This window comes from Odocoileus virginianus, chromosome 34 (assembly GCF_023699985.2).
Source record: "Odocoileus virginianus isolate 20LAN1187 ecotype Illinois chromosome 34, Ovbor_1.2, whole genome shotgun sequence".
NCBI lineage: Eukaryota > Metazoa > Chordata > Mammalia > Artiodactyla > Cervidae > Odocoileus > Odocoileus virginianus.
In genome coordinates this window covers 31,308,628-31,326,950 of record NC_069707.1, presented here as the reverse complement: position 1 = coordinate 31,326,950, position 18,323 = coordinate 31,308,628, and the positions used below count along the sequence as shown (strand labels likewise).

General features: G+C 41.1%; 1 protein-coding gene across 1 annotated transcript in view; it reads right to left on the bottom strand.

The window, feature by feature from the left end:
• Nucleotides 1-18,323, bottom strand: part of STX7 (syntaxin 7) — a 53,169-nt gene that overhangs the window by 34,300 nt on the left and 546 nt on the right. The window contains exon 2 of the mRNA XM_070461665.1: nucleotides 9,603-9,753. Coding sequence (XP_070317766.1) covers nucleotides 9,603-9,687 — 85 coding nt within the window. The 5' untranslated portion in view covers nucleotides 9,688-9,753. The remainder of the gene's footprint in view (nucleotides 1-9,602; nucleotides 9,754-18,323) is intronic.

Below are 18,323 nucleotides of genomic sequence, written 5' to 3'. Positions count from 1 at the left end.
TACCAATGGATCTTTTTTTGGTTCATTTTCCAAAGGCAAGCTTTAGCCACTTTCCAACTTCCTCTTTTAGACTATTCTTTAAACCAATACTCAAACGCCAGAATTCTTATTAGCACTGGTAAGACTGACTGTAATATATACGTTTGGTAAACTTTTACCTCAACAAATGTGTTTCGTGGTCAGCTGTGGTTATTTCTACATATCAATTTCCTTCAACTCATAACTTAGTTAATTCTGACATGATTCACTCCAGAATCCCTTGTAACTGCAATTCTCCCACCTCTTAATATTTAGAAATGCATAGCTCTTAGTGTAACTTGTAATTCTACTTGTACCTTACGGATGACTGTTTCCATTATGGGAATATAAAAGCATGCATGAAGGGTCCAGATATAGCAACTGGTTTCTCAATACCCAAGAGAATAATCTCACACATGATAGAAGAGCTCTCTGGTCTTTTGTTTTTTCACTTGGTTTAACCAATTTCACTTGGTTAAAATTATAGCCTGCTAAAGTTAGAAGAGACCATAATCCAGGCCACAGAAAAAATATGTAAGAAAATCATGCTCTGGAAGACTAAGCTGTCTAGCTTACTCGGGTCACGTTGCTTTCTGGATCTGATTTCAGGAAATGTGCATGCACGCACACAGAGCTTGCCTAAGTAGAAACTTTTCCTACTGTCTCATTGATTTTCCCCACTCAGCGAAATCCTGAAAAGTCTGGATCTAATCAGGGAACTGCAATATAAATCACAATGGGACACAACCGTGGCTAAAATGGGTAAAATTTAAAAGACTGCGGATGTCAAATATTGGCAAGAATTTGGAGCAACGTAAACTGACACAGTGGCTGGTGAAGCCACCACTCAGGTCACCGGTTTGCAGTTCTACTACAGCTGAACATCCACGTTATCCTATGACACGGCAACCCAATTCCCAGACACACACACGAAACAAAACAGTGTACAAGGGTGCTCAGCGTTGTTCATGAAAGGAAAAAACAAAACCAGACAAAGCAAACACAGAAACACCCCAAACGTCCAGCAATAGCAGAAAGAAAAACTAGATACGGTATGTCTGAATGCAGTAACGAAAACAGGGCTGAGAGCTACCTGCAATAGCAGAGACGAACTACACAAACCTGACAGGAGGAGGAACTTTAACATGAATTACTTGATTCCATTAGATAAAGTTAGGAGCTAGGAAGGTTAATCGGTGGCATTAGAAGTCAGGACGCTGGTCATCTCTGGGCAGTATGGATGGGCTCTAAGCATGAGAAGGTCTGCAAGAGGCTGGCAACGTTCTACTTCCTGACGTGTGGTATTGTAACATAATTCACTGAGCTACACCAATAATTTCTATGCAACTCTCTCTATATATGCATGTGCGTGTGTGTGTATATATACATATATATATAAAATACTTCTATTTTTTAAAACTAAAAAAAGTCTTTAATTATGCAATGTGATGTCAACATATTCGTCTGTTTCTTTCAAAAACATGCATTCTTTCTGCGTGTTCCATGTGTCCTGAGTCCTTCTCTGAACTGCGTGTGTTTGCACCAGGATGAAGGGGCCCTGTGAAACACCCTCTTCTGGTTCACCTCATATAGTAGGCTCAAGCCTTTTCCACCCACAGAGACTTGCTTATCCTTGTCCTGGATGTCACAGGTAGGATGTCTCAAACAAAATACAGATGTTAAAGGCTAAATGAGTGTATATCTCCTTTCCTCATAATGCTAATGAAAATGGTATTGTTTAAAAAAATAACTCGAGAACTAAATCTACAGTTTGAGAACTAAATCTAAGCATGTCTTTGACGCACTATGATCTTCTGGTCTTTGGATAACAATCGGTTTTATTTGTACGTCAACTTCAGTCTACTGGGAATGGTTGCCTAGAACACTGCACCAAGAAAGATTTAATTCCATGTTAAGGCCAGCGACAGAGAATACTGTCAAAGTGGGGCATAAACACCTTGCTGACTCACAGTCAACAGGACATTTTCTCCCTTAGGATAAAAACAGGTTCTTAATCATTTTAAATGCTCCACAGAGAAATCTCTAATAAAGTTCTAGTTTACTATATCTATCTACTACATATACTTAGAAAGTGATATTATTTTAATATAATTTTATTTCCAATATACTTTACATTTACATATTTAGAACATTTAAATATTTTATGCTTAATATAAATTATATTACTGTAATGTGGTTTAAATACATCATGAGTAAAGGAAATCAATAAGACTAGAGATTATTTGTAACAAAAAGTAGCTTAATAGGGAGGAAAAAAAAACCCACTTAAGTTTAAAAACATTTTGTTTCATCTATCCCACATTTTGCAAAACAGAACTGCCAGAATACTGTTTTGAAAAGTCACAAAATTCCAATTTTACTGAATGCTATTTTGGGGTTCCTCCAAGAATCAAGTCTTTTGACTGCTATTTTTGGTATAAATTAAAGCATACAACTCAATATTATTTTTTGGTATAAATTAAACCATACAATTTAGTATTTTACATGTTTTCATTGATCTTAACCAAAACTAATATGAAAATAAATTTTCCCACTGCAATACTCAGGAAGACTTTAGCTTTAGTTGAATAGATGTACATATTCTAAATATGAGGTTATTTCCTTACTTACAGCATCTTCTCTTTTGATTTCTTCTGTAGAATTAGATAATTTGCACTGACACAAATTCAAAAGATGCAAATGTAGTGTGAAGAGAAGCACCTAAATGTGGTGCAAAGTATCATCTTATTCAATCACATTCAATATTATTAGCATTACCAGATGGGGAAAAAAGTGAACTGAAATTTCACACTTCTCCCTTTCACTTCCATGTGATTTCTGCAGAGCCCTTATCAGTAATGCACACTTGATGGTAGGTTAGATTTTTAGCAGTAACTTGCTCTACCTAAATCTAAACTTCCCATCATTTAAACATTTAATCTCAGAATTTAAAAAAGACAACCTTCCTTTGCTTCCCTGGTACACCCATTCTCTCAACTGTTAAAACTTCAAGTAGTTTACTTTCTCTTCTTTCCATAAACTTCTAACAGCTTTCTCTCCCACTATCTATCTGATGCCTGTGCCTCCTATTTTGTTCAGAACTCAGAAACTTTCCATCTTTACCCATCAAATTCCGAGTCCACACCACACTTTGCAACAAATCTGTACAGTGGATAAAAAGGCAAACCACTTACCAGTGGTCCATTCCCCATAGCCTCTCACCTTCAAAGACAATTCTTTCACAAGTATACTCCCACCAGAATCTCCCTTGTGTAGCGGGGAAAAAATGCACCTTTTCTTTGATCATCTTTGTATTTCTGTGGTAGAATCTACTAGTTGCCTCCTAAATAATTGATTTCTTCCTTCTCTCTCAAATGGAGCAATCCCCATTTTTAGTGAGCACACTGCAATCCAGCTAAAAGATGCTTTCGGCCTTCCTGGCAGTAGCCGTGTGACTCTAAATTCTGGTCAGTGATATACACAGAAGTGAGAGATGCTGGGAAGTCCCTTTAAGTGGAACAGGTAGGTCAGTCCTTCTGCCTCCTTTTCTCCATCTACGTTTGGAACATGGATAGGACACCACATATCTTTCTTCTTTTTTTTGAGTTTTCCAAACCTGTAAACCATCTTCTTTTTAGTTAAAAATATATATATATTTTTTTATCTTTTAACCCCCTTGACTGATTTCTCCCACCCCTCACCCATGACAACCACCAATCTGTTCTCCATATGCAGAACTTTAGGGGTTTTTTGGTTTGAGTTTCTTTTTTTTCTTTTTTAGATTTCACATACAAGAAAGATCATACAGTAATTGCCCCCTTCTCTGACTTAAAACAGTGTACTTGAGGTCTATCCATGTGGTCACAAATGGCAAGATTTTGGGGCTTTTTAATGGCTGAATAATAGTCCACTGTGTATATCTATCTATCCACCACATCATCTTTATCCATTCAGCCATCGATGGACACAGGTTGCTTCCATATCTTGGCTATTGTAAATAAAGCTGTAATGAACATGGGAGTGAGAAACACTTTCAAGCTAGCATTTCTGTTTTCTTTGGATAAAAATCCAGATGCAGAACTGCTGGATCATATGGGAACCCCTGGTGGATCAAGCACTAAAGAATCTGCCTGCAGTATGGGAGACTGGGGTTTGATCTCTGGGTGGGGAAGATCCCGTGGAGGAGGAAATGGCAACCCACTCCAATATTCTTGCCTGGAGAATCCCATGGACAGAGGAGCCTGGCAGGCTACAGTCCATGGGGTGGCAAAGAGTTGGACACGACTGAGTGACTAACACAACTGCACAATAGTAGTTCTACTTTTCATTTTTTTTTGAGGAACCTCCAATACAGTTTTCCATAGTGGTTGCACCAATTTACATTCCCACACAGTGAATAAGGGTTCCCTTTTCTCCACATCCTCACCAAAACCTGTTATTTCTTATCTTTTTGGTTTCCTTTGCTATGTAGTTTAGTTTGATGTAGTCCCACTTATGTTTGCTTTTGTAGGTTTCACTTTTGTTGTCAAATTTAAAAAATCATTGCCGAGACCTATATGAAGGAGCTCACCACCTATGTTTTCTTCTAGGAGTTGTATAGTTCAGGCCTTATGTTCAAGTCTACACCATTCTGAGTTAATTTTTGTGTATTAGTGTAAGATAGCAGTGCTGTTTCATTCTTTTCCATGTGTCTGTCCAGTTTTCCCAACACAATTTATTGAAGAGACTCCTTTTTCTACTGTATATTTTTGGCTTTATTGTAAATTAACTGATAATATATACATGGGTTTATTTTTCATTGACCTATGTGTTTGTTTTTAATGCCAATACCATACTGTTTTAATTGCTATGGTTCTGTAATAGTTTAAAATCAGAGAGCATGATTACTCCAGCTTTTTTTTTTTCCCCCAAGATTGTTTTGGTTATTCAGGATGTTTTGCAATTCCATAAATGTTAAGATTGTTTATTCTATGAAAAATACCATTGTAATTTTGATAGTGATTACACCGAATTTGTAGATTACAATGGGTAATATGGACATAATATTAATTCTTCTGATCCATAAGCATGGAATATCTTTCCATTTACTGTGTCTCCTTCAATTTCTTAATGTCTGGTATTTTTCAATATATATCCCTGGTTAAATTTATTCCTTTCTGATGCAATTGTAAATGGGATTTTCTTCATTTCTCTTTCTGATAGTTTGTTTTTAGTGTATAGAAACACAATGGATTTTGAGTATTGATTTTGTAACCTGCAACATCACTAAATTTGTTTATACTAATTCTATATTTTACTAGTCATACTAGTTTTTTGATGGCGTCTAAAGGGTTTTCTATATATATATATCATGTCATCTGCAAATAGTGAGTTTTACTTCCTTTCCAATTTGGATGCCTTCTATTTATTTTTCTTTCCTAATGCTCTGTCCAGGGCTTCCAATACTTTTGAATGAAAGTGGCAATAATGGGTATCCTTATGCTTGTTCCTGATCTTGGAGGAAAAGCTTTTAGCTTTTCACCATTGGGTATGATGTTAGCTGCAGGCTTGTTACTATGTTAAAGTAAATTCCCTCCATACCCATCTTTGTTGAGAGTTTTTATCATAAATAGATGTTAAATTCTGTCAAATGTTTTTTCTCTATTTACTGAAATGATCATATGATTTTTATCCTTCATTTTGTTAATGCATTGTATGCATCACATGGTCTGGTTTGCGGAGGCTGAACCAACTTTTCATCCCTGGAATATATCCAGGGATTTATTCTTTCAAAGTCACCGTTTGCCAGATTCAATTCTCTGCTTTCATCTTATTCAGTGTCTCGGCAACATTAGACATATGATGCCTCACCCATTCTTGAAACACTTTTTAATTTCTGGAACCGCAGCAGAGATTGATTTTCTTTTTACCTTAATGGTCGTTCCTTCCCTGACTATGCTGTTTTTTCCTGCTTTTCCAACTTCTACATTGTTTTTTAATGCTCCAGCCCTCTGAATTCTACTCCCTTCTATGTGATTATTTTAGATTTATAGTTTCAAATATCATTTGTATTCTGACGCCACTCTGGTCTCCAAACTCATATATCTAAACTAGACGTTTGACATCTTCACTTAGAGGTTTAAAAGACGTTTCAAAAATTTACTTGGCCAAAACAAAAGTCTCCCCCATCTCCTGAACCATCGTTCTTCCCATCTTAGTACATACTCACCACCATCCACTTGGCTGCTCAATGCAAAGCCACGGCACCATCCAGGTCTCCTCTCTCCCTCCGCCCCCGCCGCACCCCAAGCATTACAAGTCCTGCTGGCTGTGCCTCCACACTACAACCAGCAATTCTCTTCACTGCCCCGGCTACCACTCTGGGGCAAGGCAACATCTCTCTCTCCAAAACCCTGCCGCGGCCAGGGGTGTCCTCCTCCTAGTTCCTCAAAGTCTATTTCCTAAGCAGCAGCCAAAGTAATCTTGCCAAAGTGCAGATCTGATTGTGTCTCTTCCCTGCCTCTTGGAATGAACTCTAAGCTCCACAAGGCCTCCCATGGCCTCCAAGGCTCTAGGTGACCTGACTGGCCTCCTCTCCCAGTTCTGCCTCTTGCCACTCCTGCCTCAAGTGCTGTGCAGCAGCCACACTGGATTTTTCTTTTTTCCTGTTTTCTGAACACCCTAAGCTCTGGACTACTTTTTAAAACTACCAGCTGTGGCTTCCAACTAATTGCTCTTCCCCAGTATCTTCTCCCTACTAGCCCCTCCTCTTCTGCATTCAGAGGATTCTCTAAGCTAAGGCAGCTTCCCCCTAATCACCTGCGCTCATGTCACACTCATTATTTTTTTTTTCTTCATGGGAAACTAAGTTGCTCATTAATTCTTTTAATAAAAATCCATCAGTTTCTCCTCACACTGGAAACTACAGAACAGGACCTTTTGGATCTTGTTTATTGCTGGATACCCTGGGTCTTAAACAGTGACAAGCAAGCAGCTCGTGCTCAATAAATTATTTGCTGAATGAATAAAGACCTAATATCAAAATTTTAAAGTCACTCAGTCTGAACCATTATTCAGGAATCTAAAACTCTGAGTAACAGACCTGAGAAATACTTTACCACCATATGCTGCTCAGAATTGCGCTGCTTCTGAGGTAGACAGTTCTATCTCTAAGTAACCAGGATTGTTCAAAAGCCCTTATTCCTTTGCAAGCTGAAGACTGACTACCATGGTTCTGTCCATCTGTGGAGGCCTCTGTGATGAAGCAGGGTCGATCCCTTGTGCTTCAGACAAGACAGTGCTTCAACTGTCTGAAGGTGGTGACTGTACCTTCCCGGGGCTCAACAGTCCCGTCTCTTTAACAGCTCTTCACAAGGCTGTTAAAAACAAGAGTTTCGGGTCTTCTCTTCACCCTCCCACATACCCCAAGACTGCCCCAAACCACAGTGTCATCACATATTTAGCTATCAACCACGCCATGAGTATGCAAGTCTGGTCCAATTTACCTCACATCATCTGGGTGGCCTTGAGGGAGTGTGACCTAACTGAAGTTAACTCTTACCTTCCTTCCGGTTCAAGCTCAGACACCATTTCCAATCCACGTATCCTTCATCCTACTAAGTGCACACTTCTGTAATCTCTGGGCATTACAGTCATTCCCATCTTCTTCCCAGAACTCCTGACACCATTTAGCTTTCCCAACGTAAGATACCAATCCTATCCTATGGAAAAAGACCTCCTGGCCTCCTTTCTTGGATAAAGGTCCTGAATTTCCACATATGCAAATTAAAATTATAAATTCATTTTATCTTCCCACAGGTAGCCTGAGGCAGACTAGCATTATTTCTAATCAGCAGTGAGGGAACCATAAAAGGACAGGCCCTTGCAGTTAACTACGAGGACAGACCTGAAGCCAGAGGGAGCAAGGTGGAGCCAACATGGGCGCCCCGGGACAAACTGGAACAAGCATCAGGGCGCCGATCCTACGGACTCTGCAGGGGCAAGGTGGGACCTCCATGCCATTCCCTTCCTTGCTGCTCCACGGACAGCCAAGGAAAACCAGAGTTACCCCAAGTCGGGACATGAGTTACCTTACACTGCTGAACATGGCAGCGCTTTTTTAGAATCATCTGTAATCGAATTTACCCCCTTTGACTCCAAAACACACTGATATCTCACTTCAATCTTTCAGGTAGAGTAATTAACTGTTGGGAAGTTAATGATTACAGAAACACAGCTGGTCATCTGAAAACATTTCAGATGTTCCAGTGCGTCAGTGTTCTGGTAAAGAGAGAAGCCTTAATGAGGTCGGCTGAAAAATACAACTATGTAGATTAACACATCCTGAAAGAGTTTAGGTAAGTCTGGATGACCAAAATACTGACTGCAAAATGACCAGGATAATCCAGGTATAGGGTTAGCTGTGATTCAGAAACAAAAAGCCAAAAAAACCCATAGCTCAGATCTGTGATTTTTTAAAAAAATTCTTATTATATATACTCTGAGGAGTAATAATTCCTAACAATATGCCACATTAAACTATTTTTCTAGTATTCCATCTTTGACAAGTACAGCAAAGGATAATTTGTGGGGAATCGAGATGGTTATCTTCTACATCTGCCTCAGGAGATAGCAATACCCCCGCTTTAGTTCATCCCTGCCCTTAATAATGTACCACACATTTGCCCCTGACAAAATTAACCTAAATCATGTCCAGCCAGATTTTATTTTTAACAAACTAAAGTTCCTAAAACTTGATAGTGCTTCCAAGCTCCAAAGCTATGAGATTTCATCAGATCATCTCATCTAGAATCAGATAGTTTTAAAGTAAACCTAGGTATCTACATTTTAAAATCTTTCATTAATGAACGTTTATTAGCTGCCTAACACACTACAGAAAAATGCAGTTAACCGGTCTCTTCTAATGTAATTATTTCTTACATTCCTTCTGAAGAGGTCCAGCCTTTTAAAATCTCTTCTTGGAGGAACACTAGTTGTCCATTTCTGAATCTCCACCAAGTTCCCAGAAAGAATTGAAAACAAAGTAAGCCAGAAAGATAAAGAACATTACAGCATACTAACACATACATATGGAATTTAGAAAGATGGTAATGATAACCCTATATGCAAAACAGAAAAAGAGACACAGATGTACAGAACAGACTTTTGGACTCTGTGGGAGAAGGCGAGGGTGGGATGCTTTGAGAGAACAGCATCGAAACATGTATATTATCTATAGTGAAACAGATCACCAGCCCAGGTTGGATGCATGAGGCAAGTGCTCAGGCCTGGTGCACTGGGAAGACCCAGAGGGATCGGGCGGAGAGGGAGGTGGGAGGGGGGATCGGGATGGGGAATACATGTAAATGCATAGCTGATTCATGTCAATGTATGACAAAAGCCACTACAATATTGTAAAGTAATTAGCCTCCAACTAATAAAAATAAATGAAAAAAAAAAAAAGAAGATGTACCACATACATCAGAGACTAAATAAATACTCTTTTTCCCATCCAAAAAAAAAAAAAAGAATTGAAAACAAACAGTGAAGTCAATTTAAAACTCAACTCACAAAAACAAACAAACAACAAAAAAAACTCAACTCACAGCATTGCGTGATCTTCTGGATGTTGGAAGAGATACGCTGGGCTAACTGGGCGGGGTCACCACCAACTCCTGGAGTGTAAGACATGGTTGATTCGCTTGTTCGATAATTTCATCAGCTGTTGGTGAGCAGTGCAGTTTTCTCAGCAGTTACCTAAATAACATAAAGAGAAGTCACATAATTATACCTATTTTAATGCTTCTCCTTATTATGAATTTGATGAACCTAACAGGGTTGAAATTTAGCAAAGGAACATGTCAAAGAGTAAAACTCACATGTTGATATTTTTAAAAACGGACTTTATAGGACAGAACTGAATTAAACATGTTAAATAAAATAAGGTTCAAATTGTCCATTCCCTTTGGAAACATCTTTGATCTCACGAAGGATGACTTAGTCACTGCCTTTTCTGTGTATCATTTTAACCATTTGTATATTTTCTCCTTAACTAAACTGTGAGCAGCTATAGGCCAGGGTCCACATACTATTTATCTTTCTTTCTCCAACATTTAAAATAATTCCTGGCAGAGAAGAGGAATTCAATTATGAATTATATAGCACACAGATTTCACGCTTTCCCCAGAAATTTCATCTCATTTAACTCACCCAGGAACAGCTCACTAATGGGTCTCTAATTTTAACGGGAAAAAAGGTTCAATGTGAAAGAGCAGAGCCAACAAGTTAAGAAAAAAGGAAATACCCTGTAAAACGCCCATCACACACACACTCCCCCGACAGAGCAAGGAGGATTCTGCTGTGGAAGCCAGTATCTTAGAACAGGAAGCTAAGTGGGGCGGCTGCCACAGGAAGGCGGTAAAATGAAGCTCTGGTCTTTGGTCCACGCCACACATCAGTCATGGCTAGGGAAAAAGGATAAAGAGGGGTGTCCCTGTAGATAGGACTGTGCCCAGCGAAGAATTTCAACTACTCCTCTACGATCTTCTGAGTGTGCTCGAAACACTGCAAAGGTGTGTGGGCAGTCACTGACTCTGCTACACACCCTACATTACATTAGGGCCTGGGGAGCTGCAAACAAGCAAACAGAGCAATCAAGAGAAAGTGTCTGCTCGAATCAGTTCAGTTCAGTTGAGTCACTCAGTCATGTCCGACTCTTTGCGACCCCATGGATGGCAGCACGCCAGGCCTCCCTGTCCATCACCGACTCCCGGAGTTCACTCAAACTCATGTCTCTTGAGTTGGTGATGCCATCCAACCATCTCATCCTCTGTCGACCTGTCTTGTCCCGCTTTCAACCCTCCAGCATCAGGATCTTTTCAAATGACTCAGTTCTTCGCATCAGGTGGCCAAAGTATTGGAGTTTCAGCTTCAGCATCAGTCCTTTCAATGAACAGTCAGGGTTGATTTCCTTTAGAATGGACTGGTTGGATCTCCTTGCAGTCCAAGGGACTCTCAAGAGTCTTCTCCAACACCACAGTTTAAAAGCATCAATTCTTTGGTGCTCAGCTTTCTTTATAGTCCAACTCTCACATCCATACACGACTACTGGAAAAACCACAGCTTTGACTAGATGGACTTTTGCCGGCAAAGTAATCTCTCTGCTTTTTAACATGCTGTCTAGGTCATAAATTTTCTTCCAAGGAGCAAGAATCTTTTAATTCATGGCTGCAGTCACCATCTGCAGTGATTTTGGAGCCCCCCAAAATAAATTCTGTCACTATTTCCTCATCTATTTGCCTTGAAGTGATGGGACCGGATAACATGATCTTAGTTTTCTGAATGTCGAGCTTTAAGCCAACATTTTCACTCTCCTCTTTCACTTTCATCAAGGGACTTTTTAGTTCTTCTTCACTTTCTGCCATAAAGGTGGTGTCATCTGCATATCTGAGGTTATTGATATTTCTCCCAGCAATCTTGATTCCAGCTTGTGCTTCATCCAGCCCAGTGTTTCTCATGACGTACTCAGAATTTAAGTTAAATAAGCAGGGTGACAATATTCAGCCTTGATGTACTCCTTTTCCTATTTGGAACCAGTCTGTTGTTCCATGTCCAGTTCTAACTGTTGCTTCCTGACTGCATACAGGTTTCTCAAGAGGCAAGTCAGGAGGTCTGGTATTCCCACCTCTTTCACAATTTTCTATAGTTTGTTGTGATCCACACAGTCAAAGGCTTTGGCATAGTTAATAAAGCAGAAGTAGATGTTTTTCTGGAGTTCTCTTGCTTTTTCGATAATCCAGTGGATGTTGGCAATTTGATCTCTGGTTCTTCTGCCTTTTCTAAATCCAGCTTGAACATCTGGAAGTTCACGGTTTACGAACTGTTGAAGCCTGGCTTGGAGAATTTTCAGCATTACTTTACTAGTGTGTGAGATGAGTGCAATTGTGCGGTAGTTTGAGCATTCTTTGGCATTGCCTTTCTTTGGAATTGGAATGAAGATGGCAAGAATACACAGAAGAACTGTACAAAAAATATCTTCACGACCCAGATAATCACAATGGTGTGATCACTCACCTAGAGCCAGATACCCTGGAATGTGAAGTCAAGTGGGCCTCACAAAGCATCACTACAAACAAAGCTAGTGGAGGTGATGGAATTCCAGTTGAGCTATTTCAAATTCTAAAAGATGATGCTGTGAAAGTGCTGCACTCAATATGCCAGCAAATTTGGAAAACTCAGCAGTGGCCACAGGACGGGAAAAGGACAGTTTTCATCCCAATCCCAAAGAAAGGCAATGCCAAAGAATGCTTAAAGTCTGCCATTTAGGAGAATGACAAAGCTAATAATGTAAAACAATAAAAGCAATACAAGCCTGCCGTCTTCTGTGACATTAGTTTTATGGGGCAGCAAGGATGGACAGCTTTAGAACCAGAATCCTGGAAGTGAATCCCACCTCTGCTAGTGGGTGGGTTGGGTCTGTAGAAAGTCATGTGCTGGGCAAAAGTGATAGGGATGGGGAAAAGGAAACATGACTATCACCCTTCTCTAAAAAGAATTTATGAAACAGGTGTAAGACTTGGATACCTGAGTATGACTATATGCAAAACAACAAAGACAAAGACATGAAGCCGAGGTGGACAGACCCAGACCACATGGGCAGTATGAAGGCAGGGTGTCATTTCCCAGAGCAAGGGGAATCTACGGTCAACCCTGGATCAGATGCCTCTTGGTCGGGCAAGCAGGAGATGACACAGAGAAGGAAGGAGTGCAACGGCCTCACAGTCACTGCACATCTGTGAAATGAAAAGCATTTTACATGGACTGTCTAATTTAATGTTCAAGTTCTCCTCTTTAAAGTAGGTAGTGGCAAGTGAACCTGGCCTTACCAATGAGCAAACTGTGGCTTATGAAGATTAAGTAACTGGAAAGGTACCCCAAACGACCCACCAGGCAGACGTGGGATTCAATTCCAGGCTTCTGGTTCTAACACCACCTGTCCCTGCTGCCCCATAACACTGATGTCACAGAAGAGGGTGGGCTCTGCATGCTAGGTTTGGTTTGAATATGTTGCAAGAAGAATCCACTGGAGATTTCTGCTAATCGGGAGGGCAGAGAGCACAAGGAAATATGTGTCTTGGATCCAATGGTTGGTGCTCATAGGAAGTAGAACAGTGGGATGGCTGAGACAGAAAAAACAGCACTGGGGCCGTGCCTCCGCTCTGCCGCATCGAGGCCACCCTGGAACCTCTGGGAGGTTTCAGATGCTCTCCATTCCCTCTCCCTGATCGACAGGTCCAGTTCATCTATTCTCCCTTTGGACTTCACTAAGTCATCGAGAGAGACCCCAAACCAATTTCATAAAAGGTAAACCAAACTTCTTTTCAAACAGCAGGGCAGCAGGAAGAAGATTACTCCCAGGCAGCCTTGGATTTGGGCTCGCCGCCACCTGAAGAGCTGAGCACGCAAACTACACTGGACCTGGGATCCAGCGACATCAATACTACCCAAGCTCCCTACAAAACACCAACTAGATCTTTAAGTTTTGCATCTTTTTTCCCCCCAATAACAGCTTGGGGGTTGAAAAGGGCTTCCCTGATGGCTCAGGGGGTAAAGATTCTGCCTGCCAATGCAAGAGACACAGGAGATGCGGGTTTACTCCCTGGGTCAGGAAGATCCCCTGGAGAAGGAAATGGTAAGCCACTCCAGGACTCTTGCCTGAATGATCCCGTGAACTGAGGAGCCCGGTGGGCTGCAGGCAGAAGAGCGGATGGACCTGAACACAGCAGCCTCACTTAGACGATTCACACGGCACGCACTCGCCCGCTTAAAGTGCACTATCCAGTGGGGTTTTTAAATACTCATAATAAAAAGCTGTGCAACCACCAAGTCACTGCTAGAACGTTTCCTTAGCCCCCCAAATAAAGCTGATACCCATTAGCAGTAACTCCCCATTTCTCCACAAGCTCCTAAACTGCAGGCCACCACTCATCTATTTTATGTCTTTACAGGCTTGCAGGTTCTGTACATTTCATATTAAAGGAATCATACAATGTGTTCTTTTTGTTACTGATTTCTTTTTCTCGCATTTCAAGGCCCATCCATGTTGCAGTATGTATCAATTCTTCCTTCCTGTTCACTGCTGCTGCTGCTGCTAAGTTGCCTCAGTCCTGTCTGACTCTTGTGTGACCCCACTGACCACAGCCCACCAGGCTCCCATCCCTGGGATTCTCCAGGCAAGAACACTGGAGTGGGTTGCCATTTCCTTCTCCAATGCATGAAAGTGAAAAGTGAAAATGAAGTTGCTCAGTCGTGTCCGACTCTTCGCAACCCCATGGACTGCAGCCTACCAGGCTCCCCTGTCCCCAGGATTTTCCAGGCAAGAGGACTGGAGTGGGATTCCATTGCCTCCTCCCTTCCTGTTCACTGCCAAACAATATTCTACTCTACAGACAGGGGCAACGTCCTCCGGGCTCACTGATATCTTTCTTTCTCCTTTCCCTCTATCAACTAGGCTCCCGGCCAACACAAACACACTAGATGGGGAAGTGTTCCTCCTCTTCTTTACCTACCCTCTTGGGGGTGCGCTTCTGTCCACACACACACAGATGAGTCATATCCACGCCTGCAAGTCACACTCTCCACTCTCTGCAGTGTCTCTATGTCTTTGAAGCTGCAGGAACTCACCAACTGCCTTTGCTGTTGCCAGTGGAACTGGCAAAAGTGGGAAGTCTCTACTTTGAGGAAGACACTTAACATCTGGGCCTGCTGCCAGGATCCAAATGGGATAAGGCACATCCAGGGACCAAGCGCTTTCCTACTCTACACAGAAGAAAGGACAGCTCTGCTCTCGCATCTGCAGGAGCAACATCAACAGATCATAACCACCTTCCCTGCCTCTGGACCACCCGACCACAGGATTAGCTGAGGCCCAGAGCATGATCACTGAGTCCCGCAGACTGCCACCTCCTTTGTAGCATTAATCTTAACCCTCAAGACTCAACAAGCCTAGGATAAGCCTTCCCACTGTTTTCTTTTATGGTCTCCTTTTCTGCTCTTCAGAGAATCAGCCAAATAGCTACAAACTACCAGTTTTCCTCACCCCTTTACTCAAGTGCCTGCATTTAAGGAAGTTCCTTTTGGTGAGACAACTAAGCATCATTCATCCAAAAGGGCTCCACTGCTGGACTGGCTGGCATTTCCTTAGAGAAAGGGTGCAGTGGTGAGTCTCTTGGTTCAGTGCTGAGCTAAGAATGAAAAGAAATTGTGATGGATGGGAGGGAAAGGAAAACTCAACAAGATCATCGCTAATATTATTTCCTAAGCATTGTGTTTAGGACTTCCATGTTTATTTTCTCAGCTGACTCCTCCACCAAGCCTACGGAGATAGGTACAACAATAATTATGACTTTTTACACGAAGAAACTGAGGCATAAGGAGAATAAGCAACACACTTAATGTAAGAAAAGAGCTAAAATTTGGAACTAAATCTTAGAGCCTGCTATATTTTTAAAACACAAAACCATGTTGTTGCTATATTTTAAAACACAAAACCATGTTGTTGCTGCCCTGTACAACAAAATTAAGGACGGGTGAGCCCACTCAATTGAGAAACACCAAATTTACCACCTTTCTGCAGACCCTGTATGAAATCTGGCTAAAGTCAAGGAAGATGGGGAATTAGGCCTGGGGTGACTTCACAATGAATCATGGTAACACGGCTGCATAGCTTCCTCGTCTGCTCTTATTCTGCTCACAGTGATATCTAAAAGACAACGGTGACTGGCTCTCCTGATGATGGGCTATGAGAAATAAAGGGTCCAAACCACCAACTATACTGTAAAATACATAGAAACAGATAGACAGCTAACTGTAAACTGATTTAAACGTGCATGATCTTTGCACACAGGTTACATCAACCAAGTTATTCTGATGTCTGCTTTACACGTCACTCTCCATCCAGCACGTTGCCCAGAGCTAAAATGCACCAAAGCACTCATGCTGCATACTTCTGAAAGCACATTCAGAATCCCTAGTTTTACGGCTCAGAATAACTATACCTCATTATCTAAACTTGCACTATCAAGTGTTCGCACATGTGTGGCCACTGGCTTGGACAGCTCATGGATGGAACATTTCCATTTCAGCAAAGTTCTATTGAACACTGTTCACCAAACATCTCAAAAATTAGCATTCTATGAGGATATATAAACATTATAAAGGGAAAGGTGGGAAGAGAGGATCAAAGTGCAATACTAGTACTGAGAATCTTAAGACTTTCTAAAGAGCACAAATAAAAGATTTTTAAAAGGAATCTTGAGCATCAAACATTATTCCTAGTTATAGGAAGCAGTGCAGAATCCTTACAATTCTCATTAACATAAAGGTCATGCCCTGTAAATTCAGTGTGGATAAAGCAATAGAAATAGTTTATAGTCAGTTTCACTTTCTTAATAGTGAGCATCAGAGTACTTCCCTACAACCTCTTCTCCAAAAATGATAAGTTCCCACCAAGGGCAGGTTTTTTTTTGTTTTTGTTTTTGGTGGGGTTTTTTTTTTTTTTTTTTGGTCTATTGCATAGACTGCTCTGCTTTCAGTATCTGTATATATAATAAGTGCTTAATAAATATTTGTAAAATAAATGCACCTATTTCCTAAGAACACACACCCATTCTGAGGGTTAATATAACCACTGCTAAGACAGTGAACTCGAGGGCCTTCTTTCAGCTCCAGGATGTCCCAGACTTGTCGCTGACTTGGGCCACTGTTCCATGCTATTTCTTCTTCCTGGAGGGCACGTCCCATGGCCCCCACCTCCTCCCTCAGTGACTTGCTCTTTTTCTCCCAGAAAGTCGCGTCACATGGCTGGAGAAGTATTCTACAGTCACTTTGATTTGAAGTAAGAAGTCACCATTCTGCCACTCTGCTGATTTAACCTACAGCATCATACTGCTAATCATCATTTAAAATGATCTAGTCAGTACATCATTTATTATCTATTCCTACCTCCAGAATATAAAGATGGGAGAGACAAGTTTGACAGTCTTGTGGAATTCACAAGTGCTGGGGCCGTAGAAAATGTTTCACAGATGTGAGGGTGATCATTCTACTACAAGCATAAGCACTGTCAACATAAGTTGCATTAACTGCATTTGTTAGCTCAGCTCCTCCATCTGTTAAATTATCATACTATCTCAGTTTGGTCCACAATACCAAGAATTATTTTTCACCCTTTCATGCACTAGGCTTTCAAATTAAATGGAATTACAGCAAACTTTACTGAGACTTAATGCAGGTGTTCTACACGATTTATTTTTTAACCAGCAGCCCCTGGCTAAAGTTTGAGATCATAATCAAAATTCAGGCTGGTTTTGAGATCAGGAACAGCAGAAGTAAGATATCTGAAGAAAATTGTAGATGTTAACTAGTTAAGATGGTATCATGTTAACTTCTTCAGAAAATCTGAACTAGACCATAATTCTTAACCAGTCAAAAGTCTGGGATAAACTTCTTAAAGCAGCCTGCAAAGCAGAGGCCTGTCCACATCACAACACACAGTTTAACACTTCTGCCCTGGGCGTGGGGGGGGGGGGGGTGATCAGGACAACTCCAGAAGAAACGTTCACCTCCAATATCACTGAACAGCACAGCATTTCATAACCATTTCCTTTTCTTCCAGATGCTGTGCAAGCTTTAATGATACATAATTATGGTCAGAATATGTTGATATGAATTAAACAAAAATTAACGTATGTCTGTAAGAGCCAAGCAAATGTAAGAAACTTGAGAGAAAAAAATATACAGCATTTGACTGGAAGGGCATTTTTTTTTTCTTTTTGTCTGAATTTAAGGAAAGTAACAACCTAAAAAACAAGAGGGGCGGGGTAGGGAGGCATCCTGGAATATTTTATGTACCTGCAAAGGGCTTTCTGCAAGCCAATTAGGGGCAGGTACTCAGATGGTAAAGAATATGCCTATAACGCAGCAGACGTGGGTTCGATCCCTGGGTCGGGAAGATCCCCTGGAGAAGGGAATGGCAACCCACTTCAGTATTCCTGCCTGGAAAATTCCACGGACAGAGGAGCCTGGCGGGCTAGAGTCCATGGGGTCGCACAAGAGTCGGACACGAAAGAGCGACTAACACTTTGCTGCACTGAAAAGATCAAAGAAAGGCTGCAATGTCAAACTCTCTTTGCCAAACCGAAAACCAACCACGATGAGCCTTCGAATAAACAGACGGCTCCTTTCCTACAGAAATATATGTCTTCAGTTGTTCTGTATTCGAGAGGAGAACTTTAAAGCGCGTTTTCCAAATCCGTGCGTTAAAAAGA